The sequence below is a fragment of the Lycorma delicatula genome, chromosome 1 (assembly GCF_047948215.1).
Source record: "Lycorma delicatula isolate Av1 chromosome 1, ASM4794821v1, whole genome shotgun sequence".
Lineage (NCBI taxonomy): Eukaryota > Metazoa > Arthropoda > Insecta > Hemiptera > Fulgoridae > Lycorma > Lycorma delicatula.
Window position 1 is genome coordinate 272,914,625 of NC_134455.1, and position 23,844 is coordinate 272,938,468.

General features: G+C 29.0%; 1 protein-coding gene across 12 annotated transcripts in view; it reads right to left on the reverse strand.

Moving 5' to 3' along the window:
• Positions 1-23,844, reverse strand: part of l(2)10685 (5-methylcytosine rRNA methyltransferase l(2)10685) — a 103,608-nt gene that overhangs the window by 69,419 nt on the left and 10,345 nt on the right. For 7 of the 12 annotated variants that reach the window (XM_075377890.1, XM_075377840.1, XM_075377850.1 and 4 more), the window contains one exon: positions 2,854-2,964. The exons of 2 other annotated variants lie outside the window; for them this stretch is intronic. In XM_075377890.1, the coding sequence (XP_075234005.1) occupies positions 2,854-2,961 (108 nt within the window). In that variant the 5' untranslated portion in view covers positions 2,962-2,964. Of the gene's footprint in view, positions 1-2,853; positions 2,965-11,979; positions 12,137-23,844 lie in introns of all 12 variants that reach the window. 3 more of the 12 variants (XM_075377882.1, XM_075377865.1, XM_075377875.1) reach the window with 1 other exon arrangement.

A 23,844-nucleotide genomic window follows, 5' to 3' on the forward strand; every position in this document is an offset into this window, starting at 1 on the left:
TTATTAGTTATAAATGTATTTTTATTATTGAAGTCAAAGATCAGAGAAGTTTATTTTTATGAAGTCAAAGATTAGAGAAGTTTATTTTTATTTTTCTGTAATTTTTTTTAAATAGTACATTTTTTTAATCTTTAATTTCAGTTACTTTAGTTCTGTAAAAACCATTATATTGCTGCATTTTATATAAGTTCATTTAATGTGTGACCAGACAAATTTTTACAGATTTATTACTAATAGATGTTATTATTTACATTATTTCTGATATAACTCTCTCTTTCCCTGAGTTTGTCCTGTTTCTCTGACAGCTTTATGACTTCATCACAAAGAATTCCTGGGGGTTGATTACAGAAGCAAATATGCATTGTTGTTTCCACCTCTTCATTACTTTCAAATCATTTTTCACATAAAGCAGATTTTAACAATCTAAAAAGGTGGTAGTCTGATGGCACAGAATTGTGCTAATCCCAGTCTAGCTCTGTGAACATTTATTGAATAAGTTTTACAATGAGGGTTTTAATTAGTTTTACATTATCCAGCACAATCCACATCATTTACTTGAAATATCTATTTTCAAACCATTTTTGAAAAACTTGAATAAAAAAAACAAATTTGATAGTTCAATGACCTTTCATTGAACTCCTTTCAATTCTGACCTTTCATGGCATAGAATAGGACCTCTCACATCTAAAAATGAAAATAAAAGAATAGTAAGCATCACTTGGTTTACAGAAGGTTTTGTTTTGAATTTATTTGTTACTGGAGATCTGGTGTTTCCATTCTTTACTCTTGTTTTTAATGATTACTTTGGTTTTGTAGATTCTGATTTTAATGATGTATCCATGTCTCACCTAAATTATTAGATAAAAAAATACTTTGCTTCATGACAAAAATGACTTTTTAGCTCTTTCAGTTTTAAGACCTTAATGTTTTTTATGGTTCTGTTAGTATTTTTTGTACTTATGACTTTATATTTTAAAAAGATTGTTATGTATTGTGGACAATCGTATGCACTGTAGCAACATTAACACCATATTTAACCATTAGTGCAGGAATTCTGAATTAGAACACAGAAATTTATGTACACAGAAATCACCAAGTATTTCACAATGATCATTTAAAATCATTTTTAAACGACTGGTTGGTCTAGTGGTAAAACTTGTCATTGTAAATCAGCTGATTTTGAAGTAGAGAGTTTTCAGGTTCAAATCCTAATAAAGGCAGTTGCTTTTATTGGGATTTAAATACTAGACAGTGGATACCAGGGTTCTTTGGTGGCTGGGTTTAAATTAATCGCACATCTCAGATATGGTCAGCCTAAGTCTTTATACAACTACTCTCACATGTTATAGACAAAGATCGCAGCTGCCTATGAGCCTTGAATCCAGAAGGCTAATAGGGTTGTCTGGAGACTTCTGGAATATTCACACAATAACTCGTTTCAAATCATTTGTTCCACATTGTTTTTAAAATTTTTGTTAACACACCATAACATTGGATGTCCAAAAACATGGTTCATCTGCATCAGTTTTTTACAATTTTTGTCTACTTATACATAACTCCATTTAATTCGTATTATATATTGTACATTGTGCCTTAGCTAAAAACGAATAACTCCACTTCTTCTTCTTCTTCTTCTTCTAATGTGGAATTTGATAACAGTGTACCCATGATGATAAACAAGATGTATGCAAACTGCAATCAAATACACATTACATAGTACAAAATCATAGTAATGTTGATCAAAGCACTTGATTACTCAAACATGTTCCCCCTCCTTGCACTAATGCCTGTTTACTTGCTGAACAATCTTTTTATGTAATAAATTTTGTTATAAAATTCCTTTCTTTTCAGGTTAAGATTTTTAAATCTTTAAAACATTAACCTTATTTTTAGTGGAATGAATTTTTATTATAATATCATGAATAAAGCTTTTTCTAAAGATGCCAAATTTTATTTTATTTTATTTTTTTTATAATTTTTAAGTCTAATAAAAAACAGCTTTTTTCTTTCCATTCTCATAATAAATTTAAATTATCATATTATATTTTTATATAAGTCAAGTAACATTTGTTTTATATTACTGGTCTTTCATATAGGTGCAGGTCAATTTAATATAGGTCTTAAAGTATTAAGATAATATCCTGATTATAAAAAATTATTTAATGTTTTTCATTGTGTTTTATTCATTTCATAATCTTACTTGTTCATAAGTATTACAACTAATATTGATGAATATTATATTTCACATTTTATTTTACAATTTTATATATATATATATTAATAGTTAAATTGAAAATATAAATCATAGAACAGCAAGATAAACTTTACCTTGGATTATTTATGTAGGAATAACATTTTTGGAGTTCCCATCACCTTCATTTTCCTTCTGTGTTTTCTTTTTTCATTAAAATAATCAACATTCAACTGAAATTTCTCACTAGTATTAATATAAAGATTCCATTTGTTATTGAGACCGGGTTAGAAACCTAAACTTATTATGTTGGTCCCAACTTTCCATACAAGTGATAACAGTACTTTATGCTAATAGAACTGTTACACTTAAGTGAATATGGCTAATTTTAACTGAATGATTACTGATTATTTTAAACTCTAAACTTCTGTTACCTCCAAAAACATTTATAAAAAAAAAAAATAAGGTTAGATCTACCATACCATTTTCTGTTTTGGAAGATTTATGCTTTCACTTTCAACTAATAAAATAATAAAGCAGATGTTATAAAAAAAATAAAATTGTTTGATGAATATATTAATGATAACACCAAATTTTTACATGGTAATCTATTATAAACTTATGTTTTATTATAAAAAAAAAACAGTATTAAATATCATTACCCAATGACTAGGCCCATTTTTCCATCTCTTAGACTGGAAAAAGGCTCCGAACTGGTAAGATGTACATTTAATATTTGTTATGGAACTTATGTTCTTTGTCCAAAACATGCCCTGAAACAAATGTTTAAAATAATATTATAGTCTCACTAACAAAAGGACATTATAACTTTTTTTGTTAATAATGTAACTCCAACTAATATTTAAAAGAAATAAATATTTGATTTATAAGATCTGACAGAAATCAATGAAAATAAGAAATTTTAAATTAAAATTATTTCATGCCATGGTTCAATGTTTAAGAACACAAGTCACACATTCAAATATATTTTGTACAAATACTCAAATATTATGATGTATTATTTGAATATAAATTTTTATGTTTCAAACTTCTATGAACAAAATTATTGTAGTTCAAAGTAGATACTATAAAAAAATATTAAAAGTGTTTATATAAGCAGAATTAAGTGATTGTAAAATATTTGATTATATATTAATTCTTAATCCAGGCTTTTTGCTATAAAATTACTGAAATACAATATCAGAGTGAGAATTGAACTGGTAGTGTCCACAAAAATGCCAGTAGTTAGCAGTTACCATCCATGAGAAATTTGGCATTTTTTTAATTTTAACAACCACAGAAACCATTTCATAAATGTTATTTTGGCTGTTGGCTTCTTTTCTTTCAAGTCTTCTTACTTCTCAACATGCATCATTTTTTCCTTATTTAAGAAAACTCAATCTACGGAATACATAAATTACTGTTGTACTACCACAAAACACATTTTGCAACAACTGTAATAGTAAAAATGGACTGTATTTAAATGTACAAAATAAACAGCAATTAGAAAAAAATATGAAGTTTATTGTTAAAATGATATAGTATAGATACAGACAATTATTTTCCATTAGTTAATTTCATTTACAGTAGTGTTTTCTACAACACTCAAACCATATTCATTTCATAAAAAGAAAGGTGTTTTTTATTTGCTATCAGAATACGAAAGACTAAATAGATGTTGAAGATTATCAACTTAAAAAAAAAAAACCAGTGCCTTTCCTCCTATTTTGTATCCTTCTCTTTACACCAGGATATCTTCTCTTCTCTTAAAATTGCCCATATGTCTCTTCTATTCCTTTCTTACACAGAATCTTCCATAACACCCAACATTATACAATTGTAAGATTACATATACATAAAAGAAAGTAACTATTACACCTCCAAAACATGAATTATACATGAAAATGACGGAAATTGAGTAAAAAATAAAAAAATAACTTCCAAAATTTAAAAAGCAATCAACTGAGTATGTAAATTAAAAAAGAATAAAATTAAGAGACATGTAATATTTATTATAGTTTTCTTTGGCCTAAGAAATTGTCTGTAACTTACAAGAAAATTCTAAATATATTTTGTTTATCCTCACAGCTGTTTGACATCTCAAGCAAACAAAACATCCCCCCTCTACCCAATACAGTTATATTATTTCAGAATTTTGTAAAATAAATGTTCCTTAAATAAGTAGCATCACAATAGATCATTCTTAGTGAGTAACCCATTTTTTCAATTTTTTATTCCCAACATAAATTAATTAATCACTTAAATGAATCATCCCAACCCCAACAAGTTTTTAATATTTTCAAATATCCTGAAAATTTATTAACTTTGATTACTGGCCACAAACAAGTACCAGTAATATGTACCCAACATTGTCTATTTTATATAATCAGATTTATTAAATGAGGCTTTGATTAACAATATATTCACACATTTCAAATATACTCTTTATATATATGTTGGAGAACCACAAGAGAGAAAGTAATTCGTCCTTTTAAATAGGATAAAATATGCGCCCTGAATATAGTATGTTAATAATATTTTTTTATTATCTTCATACTGTAATATAATAATTATATCAATATTATTATTACATTATATATAATAATAATTATATTAATATATTATGTTATTATGGATATCTTGTATGTAGATACATATATTTTTATATATGTATATGTATTCATCAAGTCATGTAATCCAAAACGGATGCCAATCCTACACTTGTAAGCTTGTTAGGGTTCCTGGTATGAGGGATATATTTTTCTGAGATTGTACTAAACGTGGTCAAAACACATAATTGACATGACTTACCATACTTCCATTAGTGTCAGTAGTTTCACAGTTGTACAAGTCCAATAAATATTTATTGTGGGACATTATTTAAACACTGTTTTATTCTGAATACCACATCCTTTTTAAGGTTAATTTTCCTGATAGTGCAGAACCAAATAAATAGACCATTTTTCATTTAAAGTCTAGATTTTGTGTAACAGGAAATGTCTAATGGTAAATAGAGTAGTCATCCATCAGTGTTACACGATGACAGTTTGCAAGACATTCAGCTGCTTTTACATCCTTTAGGAAAGTCACTCAGGGAACATTGTCAATTGACTGGACTTTTATCCGGGCTTGTTCAAGACTTCAAAAAACTCAAATTAAACCCACATTGATTATAAGAAATACAAGAACTTAAAGGAACTGATTTTAAAGACGATTCATTACTGTAAGTGGTTCAAATGTTTCATTTGAAATTGTGTGTGCATTTTGGACATTTTTATTTAGATGAAGTGTGATTTCATTGTTCTAGATACATTAAGAGTAACCCACAGGGTTGGTCTAATGGTGAACGCGTCTTTCCAAATTAGCTGATTAGGAAATCGACAATTCCAGCGTTCAAGTCCTAGTAGGGGCAGTTACTTTTATACGGATTTGAATACTAGATCATGGATACTGGTGTTCTTTGGTGGTTGAGTTTCAATTAACCACACATCTCAGGAATGGTTGAACTGAGACTATCAAGACTACACCTCATTTACATTCATACATTTATATAACTACAAAAATTTGAATACAAAAAATTTACAAGTAATAAAATAACTTTTTTGTTTATTGTTAGAGCTAAGAAAATTATTCGCACTTCAAGGCTTTCAAGTGGTCACAAATATTTTTTTACAGTTGTAGTATGTAGTAGCTACGCTGACATTATGCAAGTTTCCTTCAGATTCAGTTTTTTTTTTCTCAATAGTAATAAGTCAACAGATTACAATCCTTATTAGTTTGAAAGCACTATTATAAATCATATTAAATTTAAAAAATCCAGTAAGCAGAAAATCAATTAACCTAATTAATCTAGTTTTGTTCCTTTAAAATTTGGGATCAGGGATCACCTCCATGAAAAATTCAAATAATACCAACAATAAATTTATATTCAACACAAACAGTCACAGGAAATATGTTTCTTACTACAGAGAAGCAGACAAACTAAGTTAGCAGTGCACACATGTTAATGTCTGGTGAGCCACAATATATAACTAAAAAGGATATGAGAATACCCTTCAATTCGCAGGATAAGTAGATTTGCTACAGAAAGTATAATGAATGAGAATGGTGAGCAAATGATTAGACACTACATTAAAAATTAATTTATAGTTAAGAACACCTTCTACAATCACAAACAGATATATCAAGTTACATTTGTGGCCAAAGATAAACATGTGAGGAGAACTCTACAACATCATGTAAATAATCCAAACACAGATGCTATTTAATAAAAAGTAACTTTTTTAGAAAAAAGGAAATCATACCTGAACAATTTCTTAGCAACTATTAATTAATATGTCCTCCTTTATTCTTAATCACTTCACATACATGTTTTGGCATTGATTCAACAAATGTACTACACATTTTTTTTATTTCTTCCTCATGAAACCATACCAATATTATTGCTTTAATGATGAGGTCAATTTTTGTGGAACAATTCATTTTTAAGTCGTTTTTTTAATATTGCCCAAAGATTTTCAATTGGGTTTTCTGGAAGTTGCCTGACCACAGAAGCACTTTAATGCTTCGTTCTTTAAAACTTTTTCCACTCTTTTGGCAGAATATCATGGCACTAAATCTTGTTAGAACACTCAGTTGCCTTGCGGAAATTTGTTTTGAAATTGTCAAAACCCTTTCCTTCAGAATCTTGATGTATCCATCACTTTTCAACATAGTAAAGAACAAGGGCCTTTAAATGTGAAACAACCTCAAAACATTTTTTCTGGGATGTTTAATTAATTTTTAGATAAAAGCAAATGATGTATTTTCATTGGATATTTTTCTAATGTATGAAAACCTTTGCCTCTGAACATAAAAATATGACTTATCAGAAATCATAACATTTTCCCAGTCTTCTTTGGTCCAGTAAGCATGTGATTTGGCCCACAAGAGCCTTTTTGCACATTTCTGGTATTAAAAGCTGCTTTTTAGCTGGCTGATGAGCTTTCCATCCGGCTGCAAGAAGTTAGCATCTAATAGTTGTCACATGTAAATCTGTTCCATTGGCTGCTAATTCTCAATATAAGTTCCATAGCAAATAATTTTGGATAAGTTTACTTTTTTTCACTAATAACTGATCCTGTGTTGGAGTAGTTTTACTTTTACTGGCCGTAAAAGTAAAACTACTCCAACATTTGCCTTTCTTTTGAGGTGAAAAGAAACCAATTTCTTTACATCGTTTTAAAATATTCATAGCCCAACATCACAATCAAAAGCTGTTTATTATCGTTTCATACCAGTATGTTCAGAGGGATAAACAATTTTTGAACGCTTTCTTGGAGTTACGTCCATCATTATTTATTCAAGACACACAGAACTAAAACTAGAAAAATATGATACTGTAATAAAAAAATGAAATAAATTTTCACAAAACAATTTATTAAATGAAAATTGCTTAATAACCAAAGTACAATAACCTCACATTACACAGACGACTTAAAGAATGGGTGTGGTCAAGCAGTGTAGATGCAACATACAAACAAAAAATTTCCTTTGTTCGGATTAATTTACATGCTACTATAAATTTGTGTAGTCCCTACAAAAAACGAAAGAAGTTATAAGAGGAGAATAATTGGGCGTGGTAAATTGTCTTTATATTACAGACGACAACAACAATAATAACGCAGAAAAAAGTATAGTATTACAGGTAATATGTATTACAGTAAAAATAAGATGTATTAGAAAATCAAAGTAGAGGAAAAGTGAAAATTAGAAATATGAGGGAAGTTATGAACAAGGATGGCAGAAGTTCTAGCGTTTAAAGAAGATAATAATCTGAAAGCGATTATGAAGGAAGAGAAAATATCAACAGAATTTATCAATAATTTTATCTAACATTTGCCTGGGTGAATGACATAAAAAACAGAAAGCTTGAAAAAAATATGTATAAGTTAGCTGGCAACAACAAGCTGAGCTTACAAAGGAAAAAAAGGAAGTAAAGTAGTTTACCATTGTCTTCTTCTGTGACCCAAGTACATTGAGCATACCAGCAGGCAAAGCTCATTGAAATGAAGATGATATTGATCATACAACTGATACATTAAGGACTGGCTGTAAAATGAATATTAGATATTATTTTTAAGCAGTAATACTCTTAAAGAAAGAGGGTTGGTATCTATTTTAGCTTTAGTGATTTACATAAGTCCCGTCTAAAAGTCAGATAGCATAAAGCAATAAATTTAATGTCCCCATTTTCTATGAGAAACAACTATTAGATAAATTAGTTCTTAATTTCTCCACTCATTAGTACAGATAGTTAAACATGTTAAAAATTAAAAGAAATCAAAGCTAAATGATGCATCAGTTAAAAATAGGAGAAGATAGAAGAGTATATGCGGAGAAAAGAAATTAAGAAGTAAAGAACCATACCTAAGATTGGGAAAATCTGAAAGAAATGTATATAAATCTAAAAAGAATAAAATTTTCAAAATGAAATAAAGCTAGCATGAAGAAATAAATGAAAGAAAGTGAAGAATGTCATGAAGAATGAAAGAAAAAAAAATTGTATTTTATGTATCTTAGAAATAATGGAAGTATGAAAAGAAGTTAGATGGATAAAAGGATGAGATTACACATACATAATGAGTATGCATTGAGTTTGATAAGCAGTTACAGATATGCAGATTATGAAAGCATAAGGAACTGAAGAAACAGTCCCTTTAAAGTTTGGAAGGCATGAGTGAAATTTACAAAATATAAAAAAAAGCATTGGTAACTAATATTAATTGCAAGAAGTGAGAAATGAATATTATAATTCCAGTCTTTAGAAGAAATCAGTAAACTAATCATAATAGATAATTATAGAGAAGTCTATTCTTCATCTGTAAAGCTAAAAGTAAACTTTGTAATTCTGAAGGTAAGGCCAGAATAACTCCAGAATGGAGTTAATAAGAGGTGAAAACAAAGAATAAGCAGGCAGCAGACCATATTTATAAAAAAAGAAATCAACGGAATGATCTTTACAGAAAAAAGGTATTAGATCTGAAGCAGAATTTAACTAATTCCTTTGAATATAAATATGAATTCCAGAGTGAATTCTAAGTGAACCCATAGACTGGTAAAGACAATACACAATGTATACCAAACTAAATAAGTAGTACTAATTTCAAAAGAAATTTTTAAGTAAGATATAAAAATTTAAGATCTAAAAATAAAATAAAACTAAGAACTTACAGACAATGTAACACTACTAAAAATCAGTAAAGGGAAACTAAAAAAAAATACTGGAATACCACAGAGAACTCATTGAAAAGATCAGCTGGTTACAAATATCTAACTGACTGTTGCACATAATCTAAGATCTCATTTCATCAGTACTTTAGATTAGTGGAACTGAAATAGAATACACTATCAAAGAAACTACTAATGGTAATTTATCATATCAACTTGACATCAAATACAGCTATTACCAGACATTGAATGTTTTTTTAACAAATTATTACAAATTAAGAACTGTGCTTTGAAGTATAATGATCTTACTGACAGCAGGAGATGGAACTATTGGGCAACACCATTGATGAAGGAGCTGCATGACAGCTCTAAAAAGCATCTTCAGGAAGTACAATTTCATGTGTTTAGAAGCAATTTTTTAATGTGTTAAAAATAATCACATATTGCCACCTTTATCAACAGATGTGCAACATATAATAATCTACTTTACAGAAAAACATAAAACCTGTTTACTTACACTAGCAAAAACAAATTTACAAAAAAGTTCCATCTACAATTCACAAAATCCTAAACTGAAAACAAAACAAATTTAAAATGCACACTAAGAAAACACCTTGATACTGAATTAATATTTTGATACAATAAAATTGTAATGGTTATGATTACCCTGATGAGTTAAAGGATCTAATAGTAGATAAAGAGGGCACCATCACATTCTCCACTTTGCAAAGACTTTTAATTGGTATGGTTACCAAAATCCTTTTCTATGAACTGAGACAAATAATCTTTTGTTTATAAGGGTTTAAAGTGATCGGTGATATGGAAAGGAAGAGTACTGAAGGCCAAATCTGAAAAGGCAGCAAATTTTCTGTTTTGGAGTTTGTAATTACTCTCTCATAAATACAATCAAAATAAATGGGGAGATTAAATAACCGAATTAAATATGAATAACAGTGATAGAAAACAATAGTTTTAGCTATATCAGCTCTATTAGAACATCCCCCCCCCCCCAATAAATGTTCATGCTAAAGCATAATGACTTTTATAAGATAAACGCATCACATGATACATAAACACAGATCCAGTAATAAATAATACAAAACACACAAAGAGAAAAGATTGTTTAGATTCAGGATATTGGGTATTAGAATCAAGGTTGGGATAATTAAGGTAAGGCTACTTAGACTCTACTTTCCTAAGGAATAATTAACTACACCAAGTAAATAAATAAATCTTTTATATGAAACAATAAATTAATGCTTCCTCTTTATACTAAATTATTGTAATAGTGATTCCATAGAAAATTGTTCCTTTCCTGAAAAAGTGCTATAAATAATAATTAATCTGCCATAAAAATTTAAATTCTTGTTTTAAAAGAAAAGCACTGATTTTCATTCACTTTCATCAATAGTGAACCCCTTGAAATTTCAGACTACAGTATTATACAGTCTATTGCTCCTTCCAATGATACTTCAATTTCATTATACATAAAGTTGTCCCTACGATTCCAGTTTCAACAGAATTCAAGGTTCCAGTTCAAAAAAAAAAATTTATTGAACATAAAAAAGAGAAAAAATAAAACCACCAAACCAAGATATAAAACTATAATAAAAACAAAAAATACAGCGATACAATATTCATCCATGCATGCATGGATGTTGACACACCATAATAATTCATTTCCAGTTTTTACTAACGATGATCTTTTTTCTTAAAATCAGAGGTAATTTTGAACAGCCAATTACTGAATCATTGAACATTACTGAATATTTCATTAAGTTCATGGAATCTTTTTGATGGGGATTAAATCTTAATTCAAGAGTTCATAATTAAGATAATAAGTACATTGATAAGGTACTATAAACCATTAATTATATTGGTACTTACCAACAACTAAAGTAACAGTTGTTGGCAATCTGCAATAAGTTGCAGTTTCAAAACAGTTTCAGTAGAAGTACAGCACAAGAACAAAAAACTTTCCGTTTAAGAAAATGTGAGAAGTGTTTCCCATTACAATAAAACAAAACTAAACATGTCATTACTACCAGCAGTCCAAGGACAGTGAAATAAAAGTGATATTCAGCCGTACTAATGTCAGTTTTACTCTGTGCAAGTAAGTACAATTGCCCTTGAGAAAGTGTCTCTGGCTAGATGCTTTATACAAGTCACAGCTGTAAGAAAGACTGATGGATACAACAAATCAATTCCTTACTACTCATTCAATATACCTACCGATTCCATTCAGTCAGTAGGGAAAGTAAGTTAAGTGTAAATCTGATAATAAATAGTAACAGTATGGCCACTGATTTATACAACAAATTCTATGTTAAACTATGAACTGGAATAGAGAATAGGGTAATTTCAACAGTGTCTTCAGAAATAAAAATTATCAAAGACCTCAGCTATGTTGAGGTCTGGGAAAATATATTGTTCATACAAAACATGAATGTTAAATGAAAATAAAAAACAAGTTATCTAACATATTAGAATCTCTGTCTTTCTTATAATTTCTACCATCTACACATCTCATAACAATCAAATTAACTAAACTTGCTTATTTTAATACAAGGTCTACCAACCTAATTAGTCGCTTTACAAGATTCTGCCACAAATTTCTTTCCTCTCCTATATTTCTTGACCTCTTCATTTCATATTTATCAACCTATGAATTAATTTTCAACTCCATAACCTTCCAGAAAAGTAGCCTCAAGCTGAATCGTATAAAATTGACCTATACTTGAGGTGTAAGTTCAGTATTAGTAAAAGTAATCACCTCTATTTAATTTGTAAAAAATAGTTGTGTTTGCTTATCTAAATCAAATGTAGGATTTGAAAAAGAATTATTATATTTAACAAAATAAAATTTTCTACCAGTGTGAGTTCATGGTTACATCAATCTTTATAATTATAAGTCTGTTGACTGGTTTTAATTAACCACAAATAAAACTGTTCACAAAAAGGTTTTTAAAAAATATACTAATGTGTAAACTCTAACAGGACCTTCACACCATAATACGATTGTAATTTCAGGGAAAATTGGATTACTTTGCCAAAACTACTGCAAGTTTTCCACTGCTGCATCTTGATCAAGTCATCCTGATCAAAAACTCTTGTAATTCATTATTTGTATTTAATTTTATTGATCATAATAACAAAGCTCCAATTTTTTGAATACTTATTTTTTCGTTGTAAAAGTTTCAAAATTATTTTCTATATTTTTTATGCTGCAGTCGTCTTTGCTTGAAAGTTGTTAGTGCTTAAAAGGTTTTTTAAATGAAAAAAAAGTTATTATATTGTAAAACTGTTGTAAAAAGATCTATGATTATTTGTACAGATAGAAGGCCATTCTTAGCAAGAGAAGAAATATCTACCAGGGGGCAGAAATACACAGAGAAAACAGATGAAGAAAATTCGCTGATGAAAAGATTATTCTAAAATCTGAACTCAATAGAGGTACAAAATTTCAACATTAATAAGGCAGATGGGCTATGCCACCAAAATTATTACATTCAATCAAGTAGGTCAGTATAAAATTAATGTAGTACAATTTAAGAAACAGTCCATAAGACTGGAGAAGCTCCCTCAGATTTCACAAGAAATACAGAGGAGAATAATGATGAGTTAAATAATGCTGGAGAATGTAAATACACTATAAGTTGATCAAGCATCTAATAAATGAGGTATGTAATATGAAGTAAATAGATAAATACAAAAAAAAATCTATTAAAGACCAGCAGTTCTCATGCAGAAAAGAAATCTCCTAGTATCAAATTTAGATTAAGGAATTACTATGAATTCTGAGAAAAACAAAATTTATGGAGTAACAATGAATGTAATAAAATATGGATGATAATAATAAGGCATAAAGGAAAAGAAAAGATGTTCAAACCTTAAAAATTACAAGACATTAACAAATGTGCAGACTTAAGATAAATTGGAGAAAAGGGATTTGTCTTGTAAAAAAAGAAGAAACAGATCAGTGTTTTAAAATGTCAACATTCAATTGTTCTGTAACAGACAAAATTATATAATACAACATTTATAAAACACAAAGTAAATAACGAAGGATGCAGAATGTAATACATACTTTAGATTAAAAGATTATTGCAAATTTTATACAAATTTCTGATTCGCTTATTTTTACAAATCTTCTCTTTTCTCCAAAAACAGCATTAAACCTGAATGAATGATGAAAAAAAAAATAATAAACTGATATATAAAAACAAATTTGAGAATTCAGAAAAAAAATTAAATAATTCAGTTTAACAAATGTAACTCATCTACCCTGAAACATTCTGCAACATCAATAGTCACTTTTATTTACACTGGGGGAGGCCTTATTTTTGCTCTTGTAAAAAAGTGCAATACGAATCTCCTACTTAGTTATTGCAACAAGTCCCACATCAAATCGATCATAGTAATTTAGTTTATTTCAAACCAAATAAAATAAAATGTTTCAAATTATAACAGAATTTTGAAATATATTTCAGAATATAAGTCATAGAAGATAAAGTGAAATAAACAATAATATGGTTTTGGAACGATTACAGAAATATCAAATTTCAAAATCTAATGGTAATTACAAATTAATGAACTATCTGACAGTTTTTGAAGAGAATGATCTGCCAAAGATAAAAACAGCAGAATAAGAAGGCAATATATTAGTAAAATGATAAAAGACTCACTTCCAACATTCTTATTGGCAGGAATACAATAGAAATTTAAATAAAAAGAGATTTAGTAATTTTACATGTAATAATTATAATTTAGAGGATTGATTATGAAAATGAGCTCTTCAGATGAATTTGTAAATTCTTCACACTGTGCAGCTGTACCATACTGATGATTATTTTAATATTCTGGATATTAAACATTAAATAAATTCATGGTGCTGATAAATATTTAATTAAAATGCATCTTAGCAGCAAAATACCAGGAGATTCTAGACATCACAAATTTAAAAACATATAAAAATTTATTGAAATAACTTACAGATTCAGTTGAGGTCTCATTTTGTAGCAAAACACATCAAGTTTTAACTCACATAGTTTATTAGTACCGAATTCGGCCACCAGTGTTGTTTAAAATGAATACATTTACTGGTGTGGAATGTGCTCGCTGTTTTTGTTTCACAATTTGCAGTTAGAAACTGCAATTCAACATATATTTTGTGGAGAGTACAGTAGGAAGCTTCGTAGTAGACATACAATTTACTCTTGGCACCAAACCTTTGTTGAGACAGGTTGTTGTACCAGACAGAATGGTCTTCCAGGAGGCAACCATAAATGGTATAATTTAACTGGACATACTTCAACATTTTTTAATTCCTCAGTTGGACATTGATAATCAAGATGGACAACATTACTATCAGCAAAACAGGGTATCACCTCATTACCACCTAGAAGTCCAAGATTTTCTTGATACACAATTCCCAAGTTGGTGGATTGGTGTGAAGGTCCAACTGCATTGCTACTTCGCTCCCTACAGTGATTTTTCCCCAGAGACCACGCTATATTTTTTTTCTTATAGGGTTTCATTAAAGACTGGGTTTACATACCACCTTTCCCTGCTGATCTTATTCAGCTAAGACTTCGAATTAATGCTGCAACTGCAGAGGTAATGCCCAACTTGCTGGCTACAGTCTGGAACGAAATCGACTTTAGTTGGGATGTACATCGCATTACAAATGGAAGCCATATCAAATCATTGAATGTTGGGTGACAAACTTGATGTGTTTTTCTGTGAAATGAAACCTCAACTGAATCTGTTAGTTATCTCAACAGATTTTTATATGGTTTTAAAATTGTGAAGTCCTTTTTAATTCACATGATAATATGATTAATTAAATATTAATAATTTATGTTTTAATACGGCCAAACTTTATGTTTTTATTTTTCATCAAAACACTGATATACTTCATGTTAATACATTTTCATTGACCATATAAAATAAAATATGGTGAAAAAAACTGCGAAAAATTTTACACGGGTAGAGAAGCAGAAGTTTAAAACAATTTTTTAAAAACACATCCATACTCATACAAATGTAAAAAAAATCAAAACATACATATAGGAAAAAAATAATAAATACACTATTTCAAAAATAGAAGACATTAAATTCTAAAAATTAATAATAACCTCATACTTCACCATTGTGAAAATTACATAAAGTATACTAATTGTAATATAATTTAATGAACTACATTCTAATCATGATAACTGGCTCATAGAAATTATACATCTACTTCACTATCAAGTTCAGTTTAATAAAACCAGATTAATAATAAATAAAATGGTGAAATCAGATAACTATTAATGGGTTTTATATTAGTCTTAACTGAAAAAGAAGAGCAAATATTTTTATATATTCAATTCTAAATTTTTAATGTTAAAAAAATAAAGTATTTAATATAGTTGTGGAAGTAGCACTAATATCCACTACAAAAGCACTTAGATTAAAATCATACGCAGTATTATAATAAGGTTAATTAAAATTTTTATTTTATATATGTATATAAATTTATATGATATATACACACACACACATGCATGATGATGATTGGAAAGTTTTGAGACAGGTGCTGCCATTGCTCAAGGAAAGGGTAGGTTTGGCTGCAGGTGTGCAAGGGGTAGGTTGTTAGGTATTTGAAATGTTCTGAAAAGATCATATGTTATTTTTGTTCAGCAGAGGCGGGCATCCTGATGAATGAATATATGTTTTTGGTTCTCGGCGGATTACTGATTTTGAAAATTGGATAAAATGGAACGAGTTTGTGTCAAATTTTGTTTGAAAAGCGGGAAATAGGTTTCAGAGATTTATGAAACTTTAAAATCAGCTTTCGGGGATAAATGTCTGAGCCAGCAAATGTTTTTATCTGGTTCAACAAACTCAAAGGTGGCCACAAATCAGACGAAGATGACTCCCCCATCCGGCCAACCTTCCACTTCAAAAACCACTGAAAACATTGTCAAAATTCTCAATTTAGCACATAGTGACTGTAGACTTGAAATTAGGGATATGGATGATGAAATGAATTTAAGTTTCAATGCGGTTCAGTCAATTTTAAATGAAAATTTGAACATGCGTCGAATGTTTACAAAATTCATTCCGAAATTGTTTTCTGACTAGCAGAAACAACCCAACCTGAAGTGTTCCAAGAACTGATTAATCGAGCCAAAACTGACCCTTGTTAAATAGGGTAATTGCAGACAATGAATCATGAGTTTATGGATATGACTTAGAAACAAATGCACAATCATCACAGTGGAAAGGTCCAAGTTCATCATGACTGAAAAAAACACGACAAAGTCGGTCGAATGGAAAGTAGAATTGAAGAAAACCACCAACTTTGATTCGACGAGTATTGTGCATGACGAATTTGCCCCTAGGAATAGAGAGTCAACCAGGAATACTATAAGTGTCCTTAAGTGTTTGCGTGAAAATGTGTGGCAGAAAAGGCCTGCACTCTGGCGAGACAAGAATGGATCCGCCAACACGCATTCTCAATTGTTGAATTTTTGGCCAAATTCCTGAGCTTTTGCAACGTCCCTATTCCCCTTATTTAGCCCCTGACAACTTCTACCTGTTTCATAAATTGAACTTGATTTGACTCAATTGAAGACATCCAGGTAAATACGGATAGGGTTCTTAACACCCTTAAGAAAGAAAATTTCCAGGAATGCTTCCAAAGGTGGAAACACACCATTAGAGTCAGTGTGTTCAGTCAAGAGGGGAACTACTTTGAAGGAAATCTATCAGAATAATCTGAAAGTACTCCCTTTTTGAAATTACAAGCCCAGTCCTAAAACTTGTATACAAGGTGTTTCATATATGCAAATTATTCAAATATTAATTGTATATAATACTATTTGATCAGATTATTTCACTTAAATCCCCAACATCTGTTAAAAATACTAAAAGGGGTTTGTACACCAAAGTTACTAGTGTACTTTAGTTATTGATACAATTAATGTCTCAGGAATCTCGAATCTCGATGAAATTAAATATCAAATTGAAACTAATCCATTTATAGGCTGTTGTACATATGAAAAAATATAATATAACAGTATGAAATAATAAAAGATGAAACAGCTTCATAAAACCATACTGATTATTTATGCAACAGAATAATATTTACAACATAGGAATTTCATTTATGTAATAATCCTACAGTAAATAAAAGAATCACAAAGTTGGTTGTTAAGAATACTTACAGGCTTCTTTTAGGCCTAAGAGATGTATCTAAACCTCTCTAACTGTAGGTTACTTATGACAATCACCTCCACACACAACCTAAACATGAATCTGTCATTTTTTAAATAAATTTATTTGGTTTATTTAAATTTTACAGAATTAAAAAATGGATCTTCTGGAATTTTTTTTATAACTCTTAATTACTTAACTTCTATAAGAGCTACAGACATCAAAAGGTTAATTTAAAAAATAATAGCCAGGGATTTATTTTGATATACAAGGTAGCTTCAAAGAATTTACAAAGTGTACTTTCAGTCTGAATCATATTTGTGACAAGAAAATTACTGTTTCATAAGTCAGCAATATTCATATCATAATACAGCCAGCAGCTGTTTCTTCTCTAACGGTAACATCTGTATTTTTGAGCAACATAGGTATTACATCAGCATTTTAAAAAATCCCTTTCAGCATGCTGGAAGGCGGAGGTAGATTTCACCGATGCTAAGTAGGAGATAAAAAAGATTACCACCTTAAAGTTAAAAAAAAATTAAAATTTACTCAATACAATGGCAGCATAAAAAAAAAAGATTCACATATTTACAATACGACAAGCTCCATCTTCTAACAATTTCAGCAACATCTTGATCCATCCCTTGCCATAAGGATTGGTCATAATGAAAATTGTTTCAGACAAAAGTTTTAGGTAATGTTTAGAGGACTAATGACCACTTTAAACTGATTCAATAGTGTGCCTATTAAGGGAGGTGATTTTTTTTTTGTCTGTAAACCCCCATTTTTCCACTCCCTGGGCCAATGGTTGGTGATATCAAAAAACGTTACTTATATAACTTTTAGGCCCTTATTCAAAGAATAGTAGGAAATTTAAATGAATTCAATATTTTACTTTATAAGAAAGTTATAGCAATATTTTGTTTTTTTTTTAAAGTCTCCCATTTCCACCCCCATGGTCCAATTTTGGCCATTAACAAACTCAACCAAGATTTTGGGACAAGTTATTTTTAAGGAGCAATTTGAAAGTGATTGGTGCAAAATTATGGCAGTTATTGTGTCAACAAGAAAGTGAAATATATATATATTTCACTTTCTACATATATGTAGATATAAACTTTTGAGCTGACAATGATTTTGGGGTCTGGGGATGTGAAACGCGAAGATATGTCAAAAATTTTCCAGAAGTCTAATCAATGTGCCCATTACAATAGGCATCTTTCTTATCAAATCTACCTAAAAAAGTCAGTTACTGAGCAGTATACAAATGTCGAATCATGTGTTTTGCTTAAAAAATTTCTATCAGACAATAAGGTATTGTATGTGCAATATTCATCCTAGAAACCAAAATAATGAACGAGAAAATTTTTGTCAATATCCCTTACTGTTTAAGGGACGTAATTAAAAACATCTTGACAATTGGAAAACAAATAACTAGATAGTTTTACGGTACTGCCAGCTCACTGATCCTGGTTGCTCAAGAAATAACATGCATGCAAAACATACCTTCGCTGGAGAATCCATCAAACAATCCTGAACTTGCATAATCTGATTTTTAATCACTTCTTCACTTCAAATGACTTTGAAAAGAAAAGTGATACAAGTAGCTGAAAAAAGTTTCTACAAATGATTTCAGCTTTGCTTTTGAACTATTTTACAAATTGTAGCAAAGTATACAGCAATCAAAGACAACTTTTAAGAAAATATAATGTAAAACTTGTAATATTGATTGTAAATTAAATACAGCCAAATAATTTTTTGAATCTACCTTGGTCAAAATACCATACTGTATCATTTAAAAAAAAAATTAACACAATTTTTAAATTTATTTTTGGATATTCAAAAATGTACATATATAAATATATATATTTTTTTTTATTCTGCTTGCCATTATATTATATACACTGTGGTGTGAGGATAAAGTGTTTGAAATGGACTGGCAGATTGTCATAAAGTATATGCAAAAACTTAGTTCATTAAATTTTGAATTGATATACCACCTTTGAAAAATTTTCTGATAATATTTGAGAGGTTTGTAGATGAATCTAAAAAAGAAGTAAATTTGTAAACTCTGATTCTAAAGGCCTTTCTTTGACTATAACAAACAAAATTCACAGCCAGATTGTTTCAAAATATAATGCATTATTCATCATAGAACTGGAAATGAATCTTGTATCACTCTTTTACACTTTGTTTTGTACACTTTTTATAAAGATATGATATCCCTACAACCACCTCATGTTAGTATAGAACACATGTAACTTTGTTATGATTTATGTTTTTTCTTCTTATTCATCAGTCAGTTGTGACTGGTCTGATACTGTTCTCCATTCCTTTCTCATTGTTCCATCTTAATCTTATAACACCAGCTTATTTACTACATCCTCAATTATTTGTTCTATATATTTCAAAATTTTCTACCTCAACAGCTTTTACCTTCTACACATTCCTCATTAAAAAATTAACTAAATCTGCATGTCCTAGGTTGGTTCATCAATCAATTCTTCTTTTTACAAGATTCTGCATCAAATTTCTCTCTTTTCTTAATTCTTCACAGAACTACTTAATTTAAATTTCATCAACCCACCTAATTTTCAACATTAGTTCTAAATGTAAATACATGGCTGGCTTTATAAGAGGAATCCAGTACATCAATTATGTAATTTAAAATTTAAAAAGTTATAATATAAAATGTACTTATTGGTGACATAATCTAAAAGTAATGGACAACCTGACATAAGTTAAAAATCAATTCTGAAAATACCTTTCACATACTAAATAATAATAAGATTCAGGTTTATTAAGGAAATAAAAAAAAAATGGTTTCCCATTGTCTTCTTCACATGGCCAACTATACTCCTGCATATATCAACTCAACTACAACTAGCATCTTCAGACTGTTTACCACAAAGACTTGCCCTATATTGAACATCATTATTCTCAAGAAACTCTAGTGCCAAATGAATCACTAATTAATGCATGAATGAATGCTTTATGAGTATCATAGTCATAAGATTACGAGAGCTACTGTAAAGCAACAAATTATTGTACTCCTTTCTATGGGAAAGAGGTCATTATATGCAATCTCCACTCAGTAGGAATCAGCTTAACAATTACTTACTTCTTCAATATTTAATTTATAACATTTAATTTATAAAGTCAATACAGAGTCCCATATCTGAGTTATAATGTAAGAGTTATAGATGTAGAGATATTGTATCTTCATAAAAAACATAAAAAATGGAAAAATATAAAAGTGAGCAATTCAAGATTCAGTATGTCAATCGAAAACTTTAGTATGAGAAATTTACAAAAATTTAAACATTCTGATTTTTTAACAAGCAATTAAATCAGAATTAACACTCTAAGAATACACTCTTTTTCTGATTTTCTTTAAAAAAATGAAATAGTGTATGAAAAATGTTAAAGACAATCAATTAACAAAACTCTGGTAAGCAAAATTTTGACATATACTTAATAAAAATCTGTTGGTCTACTTCACTGATATTTATTCTCAACTCAATCGGATATAATATTTAATTTAATATGTAATAATATTTCCCTGCACAATTGTGACCGGAAATACAAAACTTGCTTCTTTCAGATAATACATAACTACATTAATTTAAGATCTTTTGGTTAGTGTAAAAAAAAAAATAACTGATAAAAATTAAATAAATTACATACAATAACTGATTTTGGGCATAAAGCATAAAAGTTACACACACTTTATATGTTAATAGGGTTCAAATACATCATAAACATTTCCTACTCTTTTCATTGAACATTTTGAAAATTTGCATATTTATTTTAATAATGTGGTGCAATGTAATTATTTACAAACGTATAATTAAAAATCTGATGTGGGCACCACATGACTTCCTTATATGCCTATTTAATTATATATCTACATTTTCTTTAAATGAAAAGTACATAAAATTTATTTCATTAATAACTTCTGATATTTTTTCATATCTTTTTTTTTATTGTTATTATTTATCGTAATTTTTTTTTTACAATCAGAAGTTAATAATTATATTAATATAATAATTATTATAATTAGATAAATGATATATAAATTAGTATATTTAAATTAAAAAACAAGGAGATGAAGTCTGATTCGAACCGATGTACCTTCTCCTAGTAAGATCCAAATATTTCATTAATTAAATTTTATTTGGCTATAACACTGGAACCAATGAAAATATGTACCACTTATGATGTTATATTGTTGAAAAGCTCTCAATGAGGGCTTACTACTGCAGTTAAGGAAAAGTCAAAAATCCAATTTTTATGGATTTTGGGCTTTTTTGTACGCTTTTGGTTCAGTTGAATGTAATCAAAAGCGGGGATGTACAACTAGATGTAACAACAGTCCTAAATACAAAGTTTCATCATCCTACAGCTAATCATTTTTGAGTTATACAAGTTACGTATATATGTATGTACAGAAGTCCACGCCGAAACTACTCGAAATGGATATTTCTGTTGAAATCTGAAATTTTTCACAATCACAATACTTCCTTTACTTCAAACAAAGAAGTAAAAATGGGATTGTGCCATATAAACATAAAAACTAATACAGTTTTACAAATGGACCTCAATTAGACAGCTATAAGTTGTAGGAAAGTAGGTGATTTTTCAGTGGATTCCATCCCGTCTGGGTATATGTGGAAATGAGGCCAATCTCTTGACATAAAAGGGCACATAAATCTTGCTTCAGCAGCAATATATATCATCTTATCGATCAAAAAAGCTCTTTATTAACAACAAAGTCAGAGTTACTACTCAACAATGCCTTCGGTCAAGTAGTGGAAATAAAAGATGGCTTTTAGAAAATGAAGCTATTGTATCTGACAGTTCTAAAAGCAAAAGTGTTGCCATGTTCAGTGTTCAGTCCTGGAAGCAAAAGTGTGTTCATGTTCAATGTTGTAAGGATAACCACTGGCCATGACTGTCTTGGTGCCCATCTGTATCAAATAAATATATACCCTACAACTAGTGTCATTTGTAAGGCAGAAACAGTGCTACGAATTGGGAGTATGTAGTAAATGCATATGATTATTTTTTAAATTCTGAAGGAATGTCTCTAAAGATCTACTGGCGAGAATAGAATTAATGACTATGTATCAAAATTAGAACATTTGTAATAAATAGATAAATATACTTTTACAAACTGAAAATACCAAAAACGTATTAAGTTCGATGTAATGATAAATGATGTATGTATAATTAACAGCTTCAGTTAAAATTATTTATTAACAGTAAATTACATGTTATAAATGTCTATGATGTAATTACAGATGAAAGAAAAACGGGAGGAAAATTGTATGAAGATACAGAATTAGCTCAAGGAACTCAATCCCACAAGACCATTTTTATGAAAACAACATGAGGAAAATCCTTCTCTAACTTTTTGAAAAGAAAATGAGATAAATTACAGGAATGTAATTAGCATAGTAAAAAAAGTAGTACACATGGGAAAACAGTTGTAAAATTTGCTAAAATGAATAACTTTATAATTAAAAATCTGTCCAAAAAAAGGCAAGAAAGAAAACAGTTATGGTCAATTCACAAAAAAGAGTACATAGATCATGCCAGTGAAAATTCTCCAGCACATGATTGCTTTAAAGAAGACAGCACATTAAAGATAACTGTACTTGTTGAATAAATGTTAATAAAAGACCAAAACACAGAGGATATGTAGTCAGATAACAAAAAATGATTAACAGTTAAGAGAGATATCCTAATGCTACTTCAAACATTAGTATTAGAAATACAACAAATAAGTTATGCTAGATAAAACGCAAATAAAAAAAGATTCAAGAACATATAATATATAATATAGAGTATAAGTGTAGTAATGCGCTATAATAGAAAAAGTTTTAAAAACCTCTACAGCTATTAAATTTGTACTGAATAATTAGAGTACAACACTTTAGTTACCAAGAAAAATATTTTATCACAAACGATCCCAACAAAAATTAAAAAAAAAAAAATAGTATAATTTTATTTCAAGTCTACATGAATTACAAAAGAAATTTTAAAAATAAGCAAACAAGCTATAATTTATCCCTTTAAATTAACACTGAATGAGATTCTATTAAATTGGTTGCATTCAAAGAGATTTTACTACATAAGAAAAGTAACAAGACCAGATGTTGGTAAATACCAACAATCAGTCTCATTTCACACATTTACAAGATAGTTTTTAAAGTCATTCAAAGGATACTGCTACTTTA